Source organism: Dipodomys merriami, unplaced genomic scaffold, assembly GCF_024711535.1.
Source record: "Dipodomys merriami isolate MVZ:Mamm:240054 unplaced genomic scaffold, mDipMer1.0.p SCAF_9, whole genome shotgun sequence".
In the NCBI taxonomy this organism is placed as follows: Eukaryota; Metazoa; Chordata; class Mammalia; order Rodentia; family Heteromyidae; genus Dipodomys; species Dipodomys merriami.
Genome location: NW_027206512.1, coordinates 21917328 through 21934663, shown reverse-complemented (window position 1 = coordinate 21934663; position 17336 = coordinate 21917328). Strand labels below are relative to the sequence as shown.

The window sequence follows — 17336 nt, the reverse complement described above, 5'->3', positions numbered from 1 at the left end:
AAAGAGTGGGATTTTGTTGAATGTCATCATTCTTTTATAGGTTCCTCTTCATTTTATTGCTTCCTTTTCTTTTTATCCTGTGTGTCACTCCTCAAAATTAGTGAATATAGAAACATTCATATAATTTTAAGTTCTTCCTAGAAAATAACAGTGAAACTACACTTTTATACAAACTGAACTATTGTCACCTGGAAAATAAACAAAAAAAAAGGGTATCTTGTAATTTGCACCTGCAATTACAAAATTACATCTTACAAAATTATATCTGCTAATTTTTGCATAGTTGTACTTCCAGAGACTTTCAAATTGGGTTGATTTATAAACAAAATTTAACATAGGAATTTTTTTTGGTGGTACTAGGTTTGAACTTAGGACCCCATGCTTGCTGAACAAATGCTCTGTCATTTGGGCCACAGTCCCAGATCTTACTAAATTTATTTTTTGGATATAGTTTCATGTTGATTTTTTTTCTTTTTGCCTGGGCTAGCTTTAGACTGAAATCTTCCTATCTGTATTTTCTGTGTAGCTTGGAATTCTAGTGAGTACCAACATACTCAGCTTATTGGTTGATATGAGATCATGCTAAGTTTTGGCTACAGGTGGCCTCAAATTTTGATTTGTCCCATCTCAGCCTTCTAGGTAGTTGAGATTAGTGCTCAGATTTTAACACATAACACAGTTATGGCCTCATATTTTGATTTGTCCCACCTCAGCCTTCCAGGTAGTTGAGATTAGTGCCCAGCTTTTAACACATAACACAGTTCTTATGGCTTTATAAAGTGCCTCTTGTACAATTTTTTTCCAACATACAATTTTAGGTAATACATATCTTCAAAGTTTCTAATTTTTGTATTTTTTAAAGAATTCTACTGAATGTCATTTTAAAATGGAATATTCGATCAAATTTATAGTTTTTAAAAGTTTGGCACATTAGAGACGTAGGACTGTCTATCACCCTTATCAGGATTAGCTTGGGCTAATGGTGCTGTTAAAAAGTCTAGTATTTCCTTTAATTCACCAGAAACAGTGTTTGACTATTTCCAAATGTCTAGCAACTTGATACTTTAAAAAAAAGTCTCATATATCTTGAAAAGTGACCAAAATAATGAGTTTGTGATTCCATTAGAAGGAAAAAAATATAGAACTGAAGTTATATCTAACAGATTTATCACAAAAATCTAAGCTTAAGACAATAGTTATTGAAATTAGAATCTCAAAAAGACATACTGAGCTGGGCACCAGTGGCTCACACCTATAATTCTAACTATTCAGGAAGTTGAGATCTGAGGATCACGGTTCAAAGCCAGCCCAGGCAGGAAAGTCTGTGAGACTCTTATCTCCAATAAACCACTAGAAAACTGGAAGTGGCGCTGTGGTTCAAGTGGTAGAGTGCTCGCCTTGAGCTGAAGAGAGCAGGGACAGGGCTCAAGCCCAGAGTTCAAGCCCCATGACTGACCAAAAAAAAAAAAAAAAAGACATACTGGTCATTTTTAAATTCAATGCATGACTTCATATTTTCATATTAACAACTGCTTTCTCTTCTTTGGGCCTCATGGTTTGCACATGTTCAGAAAGCTTTAGAAAGTTTGACATACAGAGACAATGTCCTCTGTGGAAATCTAGGACAGACCATAGAGAAAGTGGCCCATGGAACACATTAGTTTTTTTTTTAACTTAAACTTGAAATTTCAATTCTTATTCAGCTATGAAACAAAAGCCTCTTTTGTTCATGGAAAAGTACATTAAAATATATAAGTTAACTTAGCTTTTCTGAAACCACATGAGCACTGCTAAACAAGGTGGCTCAAGCTTATAATGTATGTAGCCACTTGGCAGGCAGAGATCAGAGGATCGTGGTTTGAGGCCAACTGGAACAAAAGAAGTTCATATGACTCCCACTCAATGGATGACTTGGCTTGATGATGTGTACCTATTCTCGCAATGCTGTAAGAAAGCACAAATGGGAGGATTCATAGTCAAGGCAGGCCCAGGCATAAAGCAAAATTCTATCTAGGAAACAGCTAACACAAAGGGACAGATGGAAAGCTTTAAATATAGTCTGCTTAGTGACTGTAAAGCCCTGAGTTCAAATCTCAGTATTGACAAAATGCATGTTTACTGAGATTATTTATACTTGTAATGCAGAAAAGGCAGCAAGTATGAATCATTAACACTGTTACAATGCTTATTGGTATATGTCAGTTATTGATTTTTTTAAGTAATAAGAGAGGCAATATAGGAGAATTCGGCAACCGTGAAAAATTGGCCATCACACAGTATCGATTATGTTATAATTGGAGTAAAATAGAAAGTAAGCTATCTTTTGGACAGAACAGAAAATGTGGGTACAATTGTTTCATTACTATATTGGTTGATGATTAAAAACTATTTTTGAATTTTGATTTTTTTATGAAATGGAAAAATATCCTACAGTTAATTAATGGCATGCCAAAATTTATATGCCTCCTAATTCAGTGTATGAGAGTAAGGAGATATCCACTTCAGTGGCTTTACTTTCAGAATCAAATTGGTAAGAACTTACAATGATTTTCTCTAGACTCAGTGCATGTATGTGGTAAACTGGTTCTAGATTTTTATCCTTGTTTTTTTGAGACAGTTTTATTATGTATCCCAGGCAGACTTTAAACTCTGGATCTTGTCTCTGTCTCCTAAATGCTGGGATTACAGATATGCAATACTGCATGGACAACAAAATTGGTTCTTCAACAAGTACATGAATTTTTTCACCTATTCACATTTGTATGAATAGACTCAATCCCCATCAACAGGAATTGTATTTGAATCATTTCATAACATTAGGTTCTTTTTTTAATATAAGATAGGTGTCACCTCATTTAGCTCACTGTCCTGCTCAGCAAGTTTAAGTTTTCTGTGGAGTTCCAGCAAAATTTCCAAATACGAAAGTGTGTGGGCCGCTAATTAGTTATCTCTCTGAATGCAGAAATTCATTTTTTCTCACTTATGTATCCCCTAAGGGAGTAATTCTTTATCACATCATGAGTGCTCATCAGATTTTCTTGAGAGTTCTCACAAAAACATATACAGGTCTGGACCCCACCCCAAGTCTGATGAATCAATGGAGGGGAATGGAATTCACATTAGGGAATGCCCTCTAGCAATGCTGATTCACCAATTCTTGTCCTCGCAGTGCTCAAGGAAACTCTTTGCTAGTAGTGCATAGAGAGGTATACAAAAGATGACAAGTAAAATAAATTTCTAAATACAATATCTTAAAATCCTACACAGTTTTTGATATACAATTGAAGATCTTCATCTGGTCGGTACCTCATTCCATGTCCATTTCTCTCTGTCTCTCTGTCTCTCTGTCTCTCTCTCTCTCTCTCAGAATACACACTATGTTGTTCAATAAGATGATTCCCCACACACACTTTCATTTTATCCAGCAGTTGCTATTTTCTAGAGTGACAAAGAATGCCTTATGTGTAGGAGTGTCTTTGACTGTACATCAAACCCTACCACAACTATCAGCTCCCTGTATCTTATGTTTCCTCTTAAAAATAAGGCTCTTAAAAATAGTGTAAAGTTCTACTTTCAATGTGAAGATTAATGCCTAGTTCTCAAAATACATCTGATGGGAAAATGAAATACCTAGAAGGTTCACATTTTTGTGTAAATGTAGTTCATATCATTTCTGTGGTATCATAACTTCTGCATTTCTCATATTAGCCATATTAACATAATAGTGTATTTGTATAACAAGTGACCCAACTGCCAGTCAGTTAAGGCTTCCCATCTAAAAATAAATGAAAACAGGGCTGGGAAGGTGGCTCAGTGGTAAAGTGCTTGCCTTACATGCATGAGGCCCTGGGTTTGATTCCTCAGCACCACATAAGCAAAAAGAAAAAAGCCGGAAGTGGCTCTGTGGCTCAAGTGGTAGAGCGCTAGCCTTGAGCTGAAGAGCTGAGGCACAGTGCCCAGGCCCAGAGTTCAGGCCCCATGACCGGACCCAAAAAAAAAAATGAAAACAAAACAAATATTCTTTAACATGGATAAATACCACATTGAAAAGTAGAACGTTATAGATTTCTAAAAACAGCTAATGTATTAAAATGTATTTAACAATAGAAGGAAATGTTATGTATACATTGAAGAATTCCTTAATAGTGGTTTAGTGAGGGATTTGTGTATTGACATAAAAATGAACATGATGTAATACCCAAACATTTTTGTAAAACCTTAAGAACAGTATATGAACACATTCATTATAACACTTTTTGTTCTATAGCATACCTTTTAGCAAAAAAAAAAGAGTTTTTTCCTATACATTTTAAATAGGACACCAACTAGACCCTAACATGAAGGATTGGTTAGGACTTCCCTTAACTTCAGAGTAGATGAAGAAACTATCAAAGTATCAGAATGAAGCCGCTTTACTATTTGAATTTGTTGAAATTGTTCCTTTGTCTCAGCCTCACAGGAAGAGTATAGTCCTGCATTTATATAGATTTGATTTCCTATTCATGCCCATATTCCAGAATTCCATGACACATAAATGGGTGCTGCACTGTGATGCATATGATGATACCACTCTATGATGCACCCTAAAGTTCTCTAAATGGCTAGTCTTCATGTGAATTGTGTACAGAGTTCATGGATTGAAAATATTGAAAGATTACTTCACTTGCTATGTGAGTAGCTCCAATTAGAGGAGTCACTCAGTTCTTTAACATGCTCAGTGCAGAGTCACGGTTCACAGTCCTAGCTACCATTTACTGCACATTCACAGGTGGTAGGGTCTGTACTACTTGCTTACATTAGCTTATCTCATGTGACCCATTTAATTTAGGCATTTTTATTCCTACTCACAGAAGAGTCTTGGAGTTAGTAATTTGGCATTTGGTGAAATGTGTATAACAGAAATTGGAGATTGATTTAAAAACCCATTCTAATAATTATGTTCTTGGGTGCCCATTTGTGAATTTCTGTGCTGCAAAATGTAAATTATCTCCTCCTGAATTGACAATTGGAAAACGGAGCCATTTCTAACAATTCTAAGAAATTACTGAATATGCACAACCTACATATATCTCCATAAAAAGTAAAATGGAGGGCAATGCATATAATAAAAAGTTTGAGTTAGCCATAATAGAAACACATTATCAAACTATCACATTGTACAAGCACTATTTACTGGCCAAATAAAGGAACACACCAGTGCCCAGCAGTGTAGTTCAGCTGTACCTTAAGTGAAATCTCCACCATCACCTTAAAAAAAATCTGTGGGCAAGTCTCTGAATCTTTCTGAATCACAATCACTTCATCTGCCACAAAGAGATGACAGTGCAGGCCCCTACCTCACCCTGGAATGGGCGGTGCACCATCCCGAGCTTTGTTCCCACGTGTCTCACACCTTGAGTCATGTGTTCTTTCCATCTTTCCATCTTGCTACTAGGAAAGCCTTCAAGGGACCTGTCTTCCCAGCAACTCTCCATGACACCTACAGGCAAATTAATCAGCACTTGTTTTCCGTGGCACTCTGAGGCCTCTTAACTAATGCATTAGAGCAGTTTTTCTATGTATCTGGCCCATACCAAGTGTGACATACTTGCCTGTGGGTGATCGTCATTTAATCTCTTTCCCCACACTCACTCCTTACAAATATACATAATTCGCTTGCGGCAAGTATTAATCGAAGAAGAGGTGCATTTGATGGCTAATTTACTTCATCCTACTAAGTGTATAGAATGATGTAGCCTACTCACAGGGATAAAACCTTGAAAACATAAGCTTCTATAGTGCTTTTCTCAGAAAAGCGTTGTAACCAACATTCCTAAAAAGGCTGTTTGTCTGGCACAATCAGGAAATGAGGTGTCTACCCTCTTTTCAAATTCCTTTATTAGAAGGGCAGGGGAAAGATTTCAGACCCAAATAAATATCAATCAAATCCGTCTGGGATGTATCATTCTTATGAATTGCTTCCCTTGGTTTTGTGTCTGCTGGGGCCTTATGTGTAACCCTTAGATTATTGAGATGGTGTATAGAAAACTAAGTACAGAACATGGCAATGATGGAAGGCCAACCATATTAATGGCAGGGAGATGGTTAGAAATTCTGGAAATTCACAATAGTAGGTGGGGAAGGAACCTTAACTGAGACAGCCCATCCTACCAGAAGCAGCTCCTCTGCACAAGCCTCTCTCCTCGTTTAAGGAACTTTGATTATTTATTCTCTTTCAAGACTTCAGGCAACAATGGCACTGGTGGCTCATACCTAAAATCCTAGTTATTCAGGAGGCTGAGATCAGAAGCCAGCCTGAGCAGGAAACTCCCTGAAATTCTTACCTCCAGTTTACCACAAAAAAAAGCCAGAAGTGGAGCTGTGGTTCGAGTGGTAGAATGCCAGCCTTAGAGAAAAAAAAAGGGGGCGGGGATAGCATCCAGGCCCTGAGTTTAAACCCCAGTACTGGCTGGGTGTTGAGGGAAACAGAGGAGAGAGACAGAGACAGACAGACACAGAGACAGAGAGAATAAATAAGATACAAAGAGACAGAGACTGGAGAATACAGAGAGGCACAGAGAAAGACAGTGAGAGAATAAATAAGTAACTAAACACTGTCACATTGCAACATCCTCCTTGCTCTTCAAGTATAGAACATTTCAGTTTAATCCCTGTCTGTGGTAAATCTAAAATCAACCCAAGATCGACCAAATTAAACACAAAGGTGTGCGCTGTGTCTTGCTTTTACGATGCTGTGGAATGGGGGCATTTGGCTGTCGGCTCCCGCTCCCTCAACCTGCTCTGCTATTCCAATGGGACAAGGTTTCTCCTCCCAGCCAGAGACTGCTTTCCATTTCCTCCCGGCGCAGTGGGTGCAGGAGAGAGGGCAGGAGGGCGGGCAGGAGGGAGGGCGGGAGGGAGGTGGGGCCCCGCGTGGGGCTGGAGTAGGGACTCCCGCCTCCGCCCTGGGCCCGCACAGCTGTGACGTCCCGGGCGGTGACTCCCTCCCGGGCCGTCTATAAAGCGGCAGGTGCGCGCCGCGCCTGGGGAATGTTCCGCGCACCTCACTGGCTGCAGCCGAGCCATAACCCGAGATCCACAGGCTGGTGGCCCAGGGCGCCGGCTGCCCCACTCCTGCGAGCCGGGCCGGGCTTGGCTTCCACGCCGGCGCCCGCTCCCTCTTCTCCCCTCCGTTGCATCGCATCCCCCTCCTCTTCCCATCTGTAGCCTGCGTCCGAGTTGCTCCGGGGGACCCAGACACCGCCATCCGGAGGACCAATGAGAAGTTCGCTGCCGCCTCAGGCGCCCGTGGTGCTGTGGCTCCTGATCCACTGCTCAGGTGAGGACCTGCTGGGGATGGCAGGGCGGCTTCTGCCTAAACCTGCACACAAACCGTGTGTCCCCAGGCGGCCCGGTGACTCCCCGGGGGGAGAGAGGATCAGACAGGGAACCAGAGGAGAACCCTGTACTTTTAGCTGATGGGGACCTCAGGGAGCATTTGATCTCAGCCTTAAGTGTGACAGATTCACACACACACACACACACACACACACACAGAGGCACACAAAACACAGGATTAGTGACTCGTTCCTGGGTCCAGTGTGCCCCCCTGCCTCGACTTCTCTATCTCCTCGGTCAGATGATTTTATTTTTACCTTTCTACTAGGACTCACAGTTGTCCCAACGGACTAAAACCCCACCTGTTGCTCTCCCCATGTTAATCAAGAGATAGCAGGGGCTTGAAACTCAAAAAGTCTTTCGTAGTGCTCAACTTGACTGTGTAGAAACAAGAGTGGAAGATCACTGGTTATTACTGTAGTAATTGTTATTATCAGCCACAATTTACTTTGCATGTACATAAGCTTTTAAAACACATACACCTGGTAAGAATCTGTCACTTGTAGGTAGAACTTATCAGGATAGGACCGGATAGAACACAAATAATCTGAATGTGAAGTGATGACAAAGGTTAGCCATTCCCAGATAAGTGATTATGTTGGATTCATCAGGCAAGTCTTTTGTTGTTGTTGTTGTTTTTCTTTTTTAAATGTGGAAACTAGTATAGACTATCTGGAAAAGAAAGCTGGGTAAAATACTCTTGGCAGAATGTAAAGTTGCTATCATAAGCACACACAATGGCACATGTTCAATAAGTGCTTTGATATCAGAACATAAACACTTGTACCTCACTCGGCTAGCTGGCTTTGAGAAAAGTACCACAGTTCACCTTCCTTGCCTCTTCTTTCTCTGAAGGCCATTATGCTGCTGGACTGGACCTCAACGAGACCTCCTCTGGAAAAGGGGAACTGTTTTTCCACAGTGCTGATGGACTTGAGGTTTCCTCAAGACGTGACATGTCCTTAGAAAGGGAGATTTCTCCTGTGAGTGAAAAGCCTTCCCGTAGTGAACTGTCCTCTGGGAGCGACTATGACTACTCAGAAGAGTATGACAATGAACCACAAGCATCTGGCTATATTGTAGATGACTCAGTCAGAGGTGAGTAGACCACAGAGGGAAAATGGAGTCTCTGTGATATGGGTTTATCTGAAAGCTGCTTCCAATGGATGTTTCTAGTGGTTTTTCTGCATGCATGTCAATTACATACCATAAGTTCTAAGGAGTTCCTCTATATCCAGAGCATTAATAGGTGCACTATGTCTCATCTTCCTAACAACTTAGTTGTTCTCCTTTTATAGCTGTAAAAGATATATGCTGAAAAAGATGGTACTTCCCAAAGTAGCACACAGGTAGCAGCAGCTAAGCCAGATTTAAAACTCCAGTATGTTGATTTCAGATACTATGTTCTTCCCCATTGTGCCACATGACCTCCATTCTGGCTGCACAGGTAGTCATTAACTGTCACAATCTGCTCCTTGTTTAACTTAGCATTTGTTCCCTCTTCCCCAAACAACTTCATTTTAACACAAGAAGGAAGCAGAAAGAAAAAATGAGTCAGGACACAATTGAACTTTAGCCTTTAATTGCCAAACCTTGGGAAACTACTAATCGTGCCTTCTAGGAATGTTAAAGAAAAAAAAGTACTATAGATTTTTTATTGTTGTTTTTTATTGTGAGTCTTGATCTCTGGGCCTGGGTGCTGTCCCTCTGCTCCTCAGCTCAAGGCTAGTGCTCTACCACAATGTCATTTCCCATATTCTGGTAGCTTATTGGAGATAACAGTCTCACAAGCTTTCCTGTCCAGGATGGTTTTGAACTTTGAGCCTCAGATCTCAGACTCCTGAGTAGCTAGGATTACAGGTGTGAGCCACCAGCACTGGACTCGGCCTATAGATTTTTATGCTGCTAAAATCTTTATTTTTTAAAAAAAATCTCCCCTCCCTCCACCATTTGTCATGGTACTTATCATTTCCTTTACTTTTGCTTTACTTGTCTTTAAAAAAAAGACATTTTCCTTAAATGAGAATACCAAAGAAAGATAACACTCTTTTTCTTCTATTATGTTGGAGTTTGAAGGAAGAGGTCAGGAAAGTCCATGAGATTCTTATCTTCAATTAAGTGGTAGGCAGAGCTCTAGCCTTGAGCTAAAACTGCTCAGGTACAGCACCCAAGCCCCACAACTCACACACACACACACACACACACACACACACACGTACACACACACACACACACACACACACACACAACAGATGTTTTAAAATTAATAATTCTGAAGGCCAATAAATTAACAATTGGGCAAATGGCAAGTGCTCAACACTGCATTATAAAGCATAATGAGACTACTTGTTGAACTTAATATATATATATATATATATACACCTATATATTTAAAGTAGTTGTACAGAGGTTACAGTTTAGTAAGTCAGATTATGATAACAAGTCATCTCTATCAGTGTATCAATGTGTCACTCCTTCTATCATTTGCCCCCATCTTTTCCAATCCTTGTTGAATTCTTAACACATGCTGTTCCAGTAAATATCTGTGAATATAACATCTGCCACACTTCAGCGTAGTGACTTATTTCCCTCTGAGATTTGTAATCTATCCAGTGAAGGGCAGAAATACTCGTTTTAAAATGTTCTCTTGGAGGACTTATTCTTAATTGATGCTTTTGTATTCACCAGAGAAAGTTCAATGTAAAAATCTTAGGGCCACTTATTCAACATTACCTTTAACTTGATATCTGTTATTACAACCTCTCTAAATATGCATAATATTGTAAGTCACTCCCTTGATCACAGAGGTTCTATCTTTGATACCCTTGTTAACTTTCACTGTTTTTCAATTTAATGGGTGTCACATGATCTTTATGATTTTTTTCCCCCTCTTCTCACTGGGTTCTCTGTTTGCTAAATTCTTGAATATATAAACCTATGAAGAGACTGGTGCACAGCACTAAATGGAAACTTTCCCATTTTTAGTGTGTGATCAAACTTGACAAAGTTTTGTAGGCTTGATCATTTAAAGTAAAACTGAGACATAGAACATAAATATTGGTGACCTATTCTTAAATAGACCACAACAAAGAACCAGCCCAAGGAAAATATCATTTATGATTTATTGTAACTAAGGACTGGAAAAAATTGAAAATTACAGATTAGTTTTTTGCTTCCTCAAGTATTATCTACTAAGTCTTAACTATCAGAGTGAACACAAGACCAGTATGAATAAATAAAATAAAAAAAATATACCTCAGCTTCCATTTTAACTGATGACATTCCCTTATCTAAGAGAAAAGACAGTTAGTTTAGCAGAAACACAATAGGTTTTGATATCCCTGCACTTTCATTTTCTAGCTGCTTGTTCTGGTACAAATTACTTATCTTCACTGAATTTCAGTTCCTTCATCCATACATTATGGATAATAATGCCAACGATTTGGATTAAGTTCACTACCAAAAACTTGGCTTGCCTTAGAAATTCACTGGAAGCCAGTACCTCATGCTTGTAATCCTAGCTACTTAGGAGGCTCTCCACTGAAGATCATGGTTTGAAAGGAGCCCAAACAGACAAATCTGAATGATTCGTATCTCCAATTAACTAGCAATGTTCTGGGAATAAAGGAGTAGCTAAAATGGTAGAGTGCCAGTCTTGAGCAGTACTGGTACACCCCAAAAAGAGGAATTATTAGAAATGTTTAATGGTTTTTCATAGACATGAAACTACTATTAGCAATAATTAATAATAATACAAATTAATTCAAAATATGAGCATAAACCAATAAAATAATGAAGTTGTTCAGATACAGCCTAGATACGCTCTACGTAAGTTGATTGTGTATGTTTTGTTCAATAATGAGACAAGCATAGTGTTATTCCCATGAGCTCTGACTCTCATGATTTCTTTTTTTTTCATTATTTAGAGAATACTTTATTAGTTTCTGTAATCAAACCCACGCAGATAAGACCTTACATACTTAATACAGTGCGTTTACCCCTGTACAAATGGAAAAAAATTAAGTTTAACATTTCTAGACCAATATGGCTATTAATTTCTGTACAATGCCAACTCAACACGGTAAACTGAGATACTTTTTCCAAAGTTGACAGCACAGCTAAAGTTTCCAAAAATTCAAATTATATATATGTATATATTTATATTTATATAAAAGACCAATAATAGCAGTATGTGATGCATCAATAGCAGCAACAGCTTTTCCAGGTTCTGCAGTCATCTGAATCTCATGATTTCTTTGTCTCATGTATATACAGGATTTTTAAGATGAAGAGAGTCTGTTGACAGTAAATCTTGTGTCTTTTTTTTCTCCAGTTGAACAGGTTGTTAAACCCAAGAAAAACAAGACAGAAAGTGAGAAGTCGTTACATAAACCAAAAAGAAAGAAAAAAGGAGGCAAAAATGGAAAAAATAGAAGAAACAAAAAGAAGAAAAATCCATGTGATGCAGAATTTCAAAATTTCTGCATTCATGGAGAATGCAAATATATAGAGAACTTGGATGCAGTAACATGCAAGTAAGCTTTGAAAAGTTTAATAAAATTCCCATATTTCCTCTGCCATATCTGAAACCACCTATCTTCAAGGTGAAAGCCAAGTGCTAGCACACTTTTTATTAAAAGATCATATGGTAAATACTTAGGCTTTATGGGCCAAGACTGTATATGTACTTATGTAACCAGTTAAAATAGAACCATTAAAAAATATAGAATTTCCCTCATCCCTTCCCCCATCCCTGCAAAACCACAGTAAATGGTAGTACAATCCACTGACTAACAAGTCATTGAAGTCCTCAGCTGTCATAAACGAAGCACAAAGAATGACAAGGTGTGTCTTCTTGGACTATCACACCCAAACTAATCTCAACTTGTTCTTACACTAATAGATCTTTAACTAGAATGCCTTCTATGTCTCGGAATTTGAAAGACAAATATATGACATAACTTTTTAAAAAAGGGTTGGAATTAACTGACTTCCAGTCATAACCTTAAAGTACATAGACTGTTTCTCAGTAACTGTAATGTTTAAATGTGGGTTGTTTGCAGGTGCCATCATGATTACTTTGGCGAGCGGTGTGGAGAAAAGTCCATGAAGACTCAGAGCATTGTTGACAGTGATTTGTCAAAAATCGCACTTGCGGCCATAGCTGCCTTCATCTCTGCCGTGAGCTTTACTGCCATCGCTGTTGTCATTACAGTCCAGTGAGTATGCTGCCACTTACTTCCCGTAAAATAATGGCAGCTTGTTTTGTTTTAGAATTTCGATTACATGCTAATGTGGTATCTCAGATGAGTTCCTGTGGTCTTGTGGTGGTGCTTTGTGGTCTTTGAAGAGCACATAGTCAAAATTTACTTTGCGTTGGTTACCAGTGAAATATAGTATGCAAAACCTGTTTGGAACTAGATTTTTAAAATTTAAGTACTGATGATTTATTGGTGATTTCTGCTTATTGTTAGGGCTGAATCTCCAATGTGTTGGTACCTTCTGTGAGTTTTTTAAGCTTTAACCAGCTACGCAGAAATTAAGCTTTTCTTCTTAATAGGTTCATAGTATCAAATGCACTGCTTTAATACTAAAAATCACAAAGAGCTTAAGATGGGCAGGTCAAAGCAGATAGGTCTGTGCTCATTTTATAATGCAGAATTCCGAGTTAGTAATTTCTTAGCATGGTTCTAATTTAGCTACAGCTTATGCTGATTTTGTCATCAGCAAATATTATAGTGTGGGAACTTACTAAAAATCAAAACATTTCCTCCATAATGGCATGGTGTAGGAAGCCAAGACAACTCTATTATTGTTCATTCCTATAGTGCCTTCCCTACGCTCCCAACAACACATCACATTGCGCTTCATGAACAAAGAATGCAAGAACTAGATTGTTCTAGGTAGTAGGCATTACTACCATCAAAATGGCATTGTCTGTCAAATAGCAGTTACTGAATAAAAGAAGTTGGGGGAGGACATGAATGGCTCTAGGGTGACTCATGTGCTACTAGAGCTTGGGAAAAGTAATGGAATCATTATTCTAATTTTAGGTTTTGGTAAAGTATTTCAACAACCGGATTGTGCACATGATCTGCCATTACTACCCATCAGGAAACAAGGGTTATCTTCTGTCATTGTTGCCTATTATATTACATTCAGATCAACAAATGATAGAAGGGCACATAAATACTGTTTTCTTGGGCACAAAAAGCTTGACATTCAGTTTAAATTTTTTTTTGCTGGCTCTAAATTTATTCTGATCTTCTCATAGGTCAAGGCAGACATGCAAATGGTTTTAAGATCTCAGAAAAACCACGATCCTTTAACATTAAGGGACAGACACACATTCTAGTTAAACTTCTAACTGTTCAACTTTGAGATAACTAATCCTTTGCAAAAAACATGGAATTTCTGTCATTGGAACTCCTTAGAACATTTTTCCCCAAATTCTTATTATTGAATCAAAACACAAAGTGTGAGCCACATTAATTTTCACAACCAAAGTAAATTGTTTTCCTAGATATCACAAGAAAAATTCTTAGTTGTAATGTTTAGTAGAATAACTAAATGCCTAAAGTTAGAATTGCCTTTACAACACCAAAAGATTATTTTAAACTTTTGCATTTGAAAAGTAGAAAACAAATAAATAAAACTAGCAAAGAAGTTCAAATAATGTGTAATCTGGTTTTTAACAGTTCTAGTCACCTAAATTCAATTTTTGTAAGTACAAAGCACTCCTATTGTAAAACTATATGCCATTGTCTTCTCCTCCATTTGTCCATGGAAGCTGTATTAAATTCTGTAGGGAAAAAAATACATATTGATATGCCTGAGGCCTTCCAGTCAGTCATGAGGCCTGAACTCTGTCTGGGCCTGGGCGTTGTCCCTCAGCTCTTCAGCTGAAGCCTAGAGCTCTGCCACTTGAGCTACAGTGCCACTTCCAGCTTTTTCTGCTTATGTGGTGCTGAGGAATTGAACCCAGGGCCTCATGCATGCAAGGCAAGCACTCTACCACTGAGCTACCTTCCCAGCCCCGAAATTTTACATCTTAAATGCATGTTTAAATCTGTGTTCTGGAAATGTGTTAGTTTAATGCTCCTATAACAACAACAACAAAAAAAGATCACTAGGAATATTTTATAGTTGGGCTTAAGTCTTGATTTAATGTGAAGTACAGAGGGCTTAATTAGCTATAGGAACTCACAGAAAACACTATGTACTTGTGAAAAGCTTTATCACTGTATCAGTGAATAAAACTTTGATAACAGTAGAGTATCTTGTTCTCTTAAGGTTTCGAAAACGATATGCCAGAGAATATGAAGGGGAAGCAGAAGAACGAAAGAAACTTCGACAGGAAAATGGAAATTCACAAGCACTAGCATAAATGAATATGATTCAGGTATGGCTTTTAAAAGATAGATCATATCCTATAATATTGAAAGGTACACTCTTACCTCAAGAAAAAAGAGTAATATGTCATTAATGATGAATATTCTACGAACACTGACTTGATTAGAGTTTATTTAGGTATGAAATTGAGTTTAATTTTGAGAATGGGCTATGGATTATTCAGTATTTAAAAGGAAATAGAGATAGCAGTTCCATCCTCAAGGAACTTAATGTTTAATAGGAAATATTGTAAGTAATCAGAATACTAGAAGGAGTAAAATAAATATTGCAAGTAAGGAGCCAGTGGATTGTATTTCATTGATAATGAAAGTAAAGAGTGAATGGGGAAAACTGGCAGAGGAAAGAGGAATGAATGGAGTAAAAAATGAAGGACACACTGAAAGTTATTCAGAAAGAAGAACTTTATTTCCTCAGTTACTTAGAAAAGATGATAGTGCATCCTTAACACATCGATTTTCTGCCTTCAGGGGATTTGAGATGCTTGTTAGTATATTCCTGTGTCTACCCTAACTCCACTGAATTAGCATTTCTGTTTTTAATGAATACTCCATATTTTTCTGATGGAGCTAGTTATGATTTAAGCCTTTTACAGACTTAATCTCCTAACTTCTGAAATGGATAATTGTTCAAATCAAGTTATATTTATATACTGCATCATTTTTAAAGTACTGGCTGATGTGCTGAAGTTAATACCCTCAAGTAAGAACAGAATTGTAGTTATTTAATATCACATATTTTTTGGTTAGGCCCCAGAATAATTTTAGCAAAAGATTAGTCTGTGTTGGCATATAGTGGATGCCTATTAGCTGGTAGCTACTATTATTATACTCTTGGCACTCATTAATGTAGATTAACTGTATATCATAATACACCAAACCACTTAAACTTTGTTAATAATTAGATCCACTGTGTATATGTGGCTAGGAAAACTATTTTTCCTGACTGTTGTTGCTTTATTAAGGAGAATCTCATACGAATGGTATAAGCATTTGTAATTAATATAACTTAGAAGAAGTGAAAGAGAGATTTAAGTTACAGTGAAATCTTGTCTTTGAAAAACATCTTCCAGTTTTCCTAAGACCCCCCCCCCCCTAGAAAAAAGTAATAGACAATTTGATTCTTGGGTTTTCTTTAGAATTTTCTTAAGGCTATGCTGGAATTGTGCTTACCGCTAACATTTTGTCTCCTCACAGGGTATCAGGACAGAGTCACAGCTGAGTTACCACCACCAAACAGCCAAACATCAGTCCATTTAAGAAAACAAACTTTAATTGTCACTTTTATGCTAAGTCATATTTGCGTACATAAAGAGATGCATGGAGATGAAAAGTATTTTTTCAATTTGTAAATAATTTATTTAATATTTAATGGAAGTTTTATTTATTTTATAGCTCATTAAACTTTTTTTAATCAAACAGACTAAGAGTTTGAATATTAATGTTGATACTCCAGGATATTTTTCTGCTAACATGTGGTTGATCATTTGAAAAGATGGCTGTCTCCCACATGTTTTAACAGAAATTGCTTTAGTCTTCCTTAGGAAGCACTCTGTTTCTTTAGTTTACTGAGATAAGATCTCACTTTGGAGCCTTGGTTGGTTTTGAATTTGTGATCTTCTTCAGCCTCATGAGTGTTAGGATTATAGGCATGCAGCACCATACCCATCTTTAGAAAGGACTCTTAATGGGAAAGTTATAGTATCTGACAACCCTCACTAACATTAATAACTCCAAACTAGCCTTTCTTATTCCATATAGGACTCCTATCCAGTCTAGTTAGTTATGAAAAGCATCTGGATTCAAGATGAGGTGTGACCTCTGTTATCAAAGACCCAATATCACCATAGATAAATTGACAAGAATGGCTTAAGTATTACTAAAGTTGGACTTTTAGAGAACTAGAAAGTATTTACATTTGAGATTCTCGACATGAGTGCCTGAGGACCTATAACACATGTCTTCCTTTCCCTTGCTGCCACTATTCTTTTACACTATATACGTTATTTGGTGGGTATTCTTTCAAAACCATTAAAATTGTGAGGTCCCATACAGGCTGCTGCCTGGGTGACTGTCAGGTTAGCTGAGTATAAGACAACATACACTTTATAATATCCAGGAGAATATTTTGACGAAAGGCATAATATCAACAACCCTTCCACAGAACTTAATACATAAAGGTGCCTAAAGAACTTTTTGGTGAATGGCACACCACTCACCAAATCCCTTCCTCGTGATCATCCAACCACTTGGCTCTCAGCCTCAGCTGCACAAACCCTCACTTGAGGATTGGTGGTCCCGACACCCACACTCCCAAGTTTCTCACTGGAAGAACTGCTCATGTTTCTATTTTAAATGAGTCCATACATGTTTCCTTTAAAAAGCCAACATTGAGAGCCTTTGATTTACTTCAGTTTAAACATCTTTGGAATACAATTTCCTCAGCCTTATTCACTACATTTTTGTTTCAGAACATATATTTATAGTCCTGGGGATAAAGGATAGAAAATCCCTTGAAGAAATTTACTACCTATTGGCATGAGGGGTATA

At 37.8% G+C, this 17336-nt stretch overlaps 1 protein-coding gene across 1 annotated transcript; it reads left to right on the top strand.

Annotated features, from left to right (window-relative positions):
* Positions 1 to 4618: 4618 nt before the first annotated feature.
* Positions 4619 to 16191, top strand: Areg (amphiregulin). Its single transcript, XM_070012245.1, has 7 exons — positions 4619 to 4670; positions 7207 to 7318; positions 8233 to 8475; positions 11711 to 11912; positions 12441 to 12596; positions 14671 to 14779; positions 15984 to 16191. The coding sequence occupies exons 2-6, from the start codon at positions 7258 to 7260 to the stop codon at positions 14762 to 14764; spliced, it is 756 nt and encodes a 251-aa protein (XP_069868346.1). The 5' UTR covers positions 4619 to 4670; positions 7207 to 7257; the 3' UTR covers positions 14765 to 14779; positions 15984 to 16191.
* The last annotated feature ends 1145 nt before the right edge of the window (positions 16192 to 17336 follow it).

Excerpts from the sequence above, each read along its gene's own strand:
- Areg (XM_070012245.1), top strand. The coding sequence starts at position 7,258 with ATGAGAAGTTCGCTGCCGCCTCAGGCGCCCGTGGTGCTGTGGCTCCTG. Across the intron at positions 7,319-8,232 it reads GCTCCTGATCCACTGCTCAG|GCCATTATGCTGCTGGACTG; the intron begins GTGAGGACCTGC and ends CTTTCTCTGAAG. Across the intron at positions 8,476-11,710 it reads TGTAGATGACTCAGTCAGAG|TTGAACAGGTTGTTAAACCC; the intron begins GTGAGTAGACCA and ends TTTTTTCTCCAG.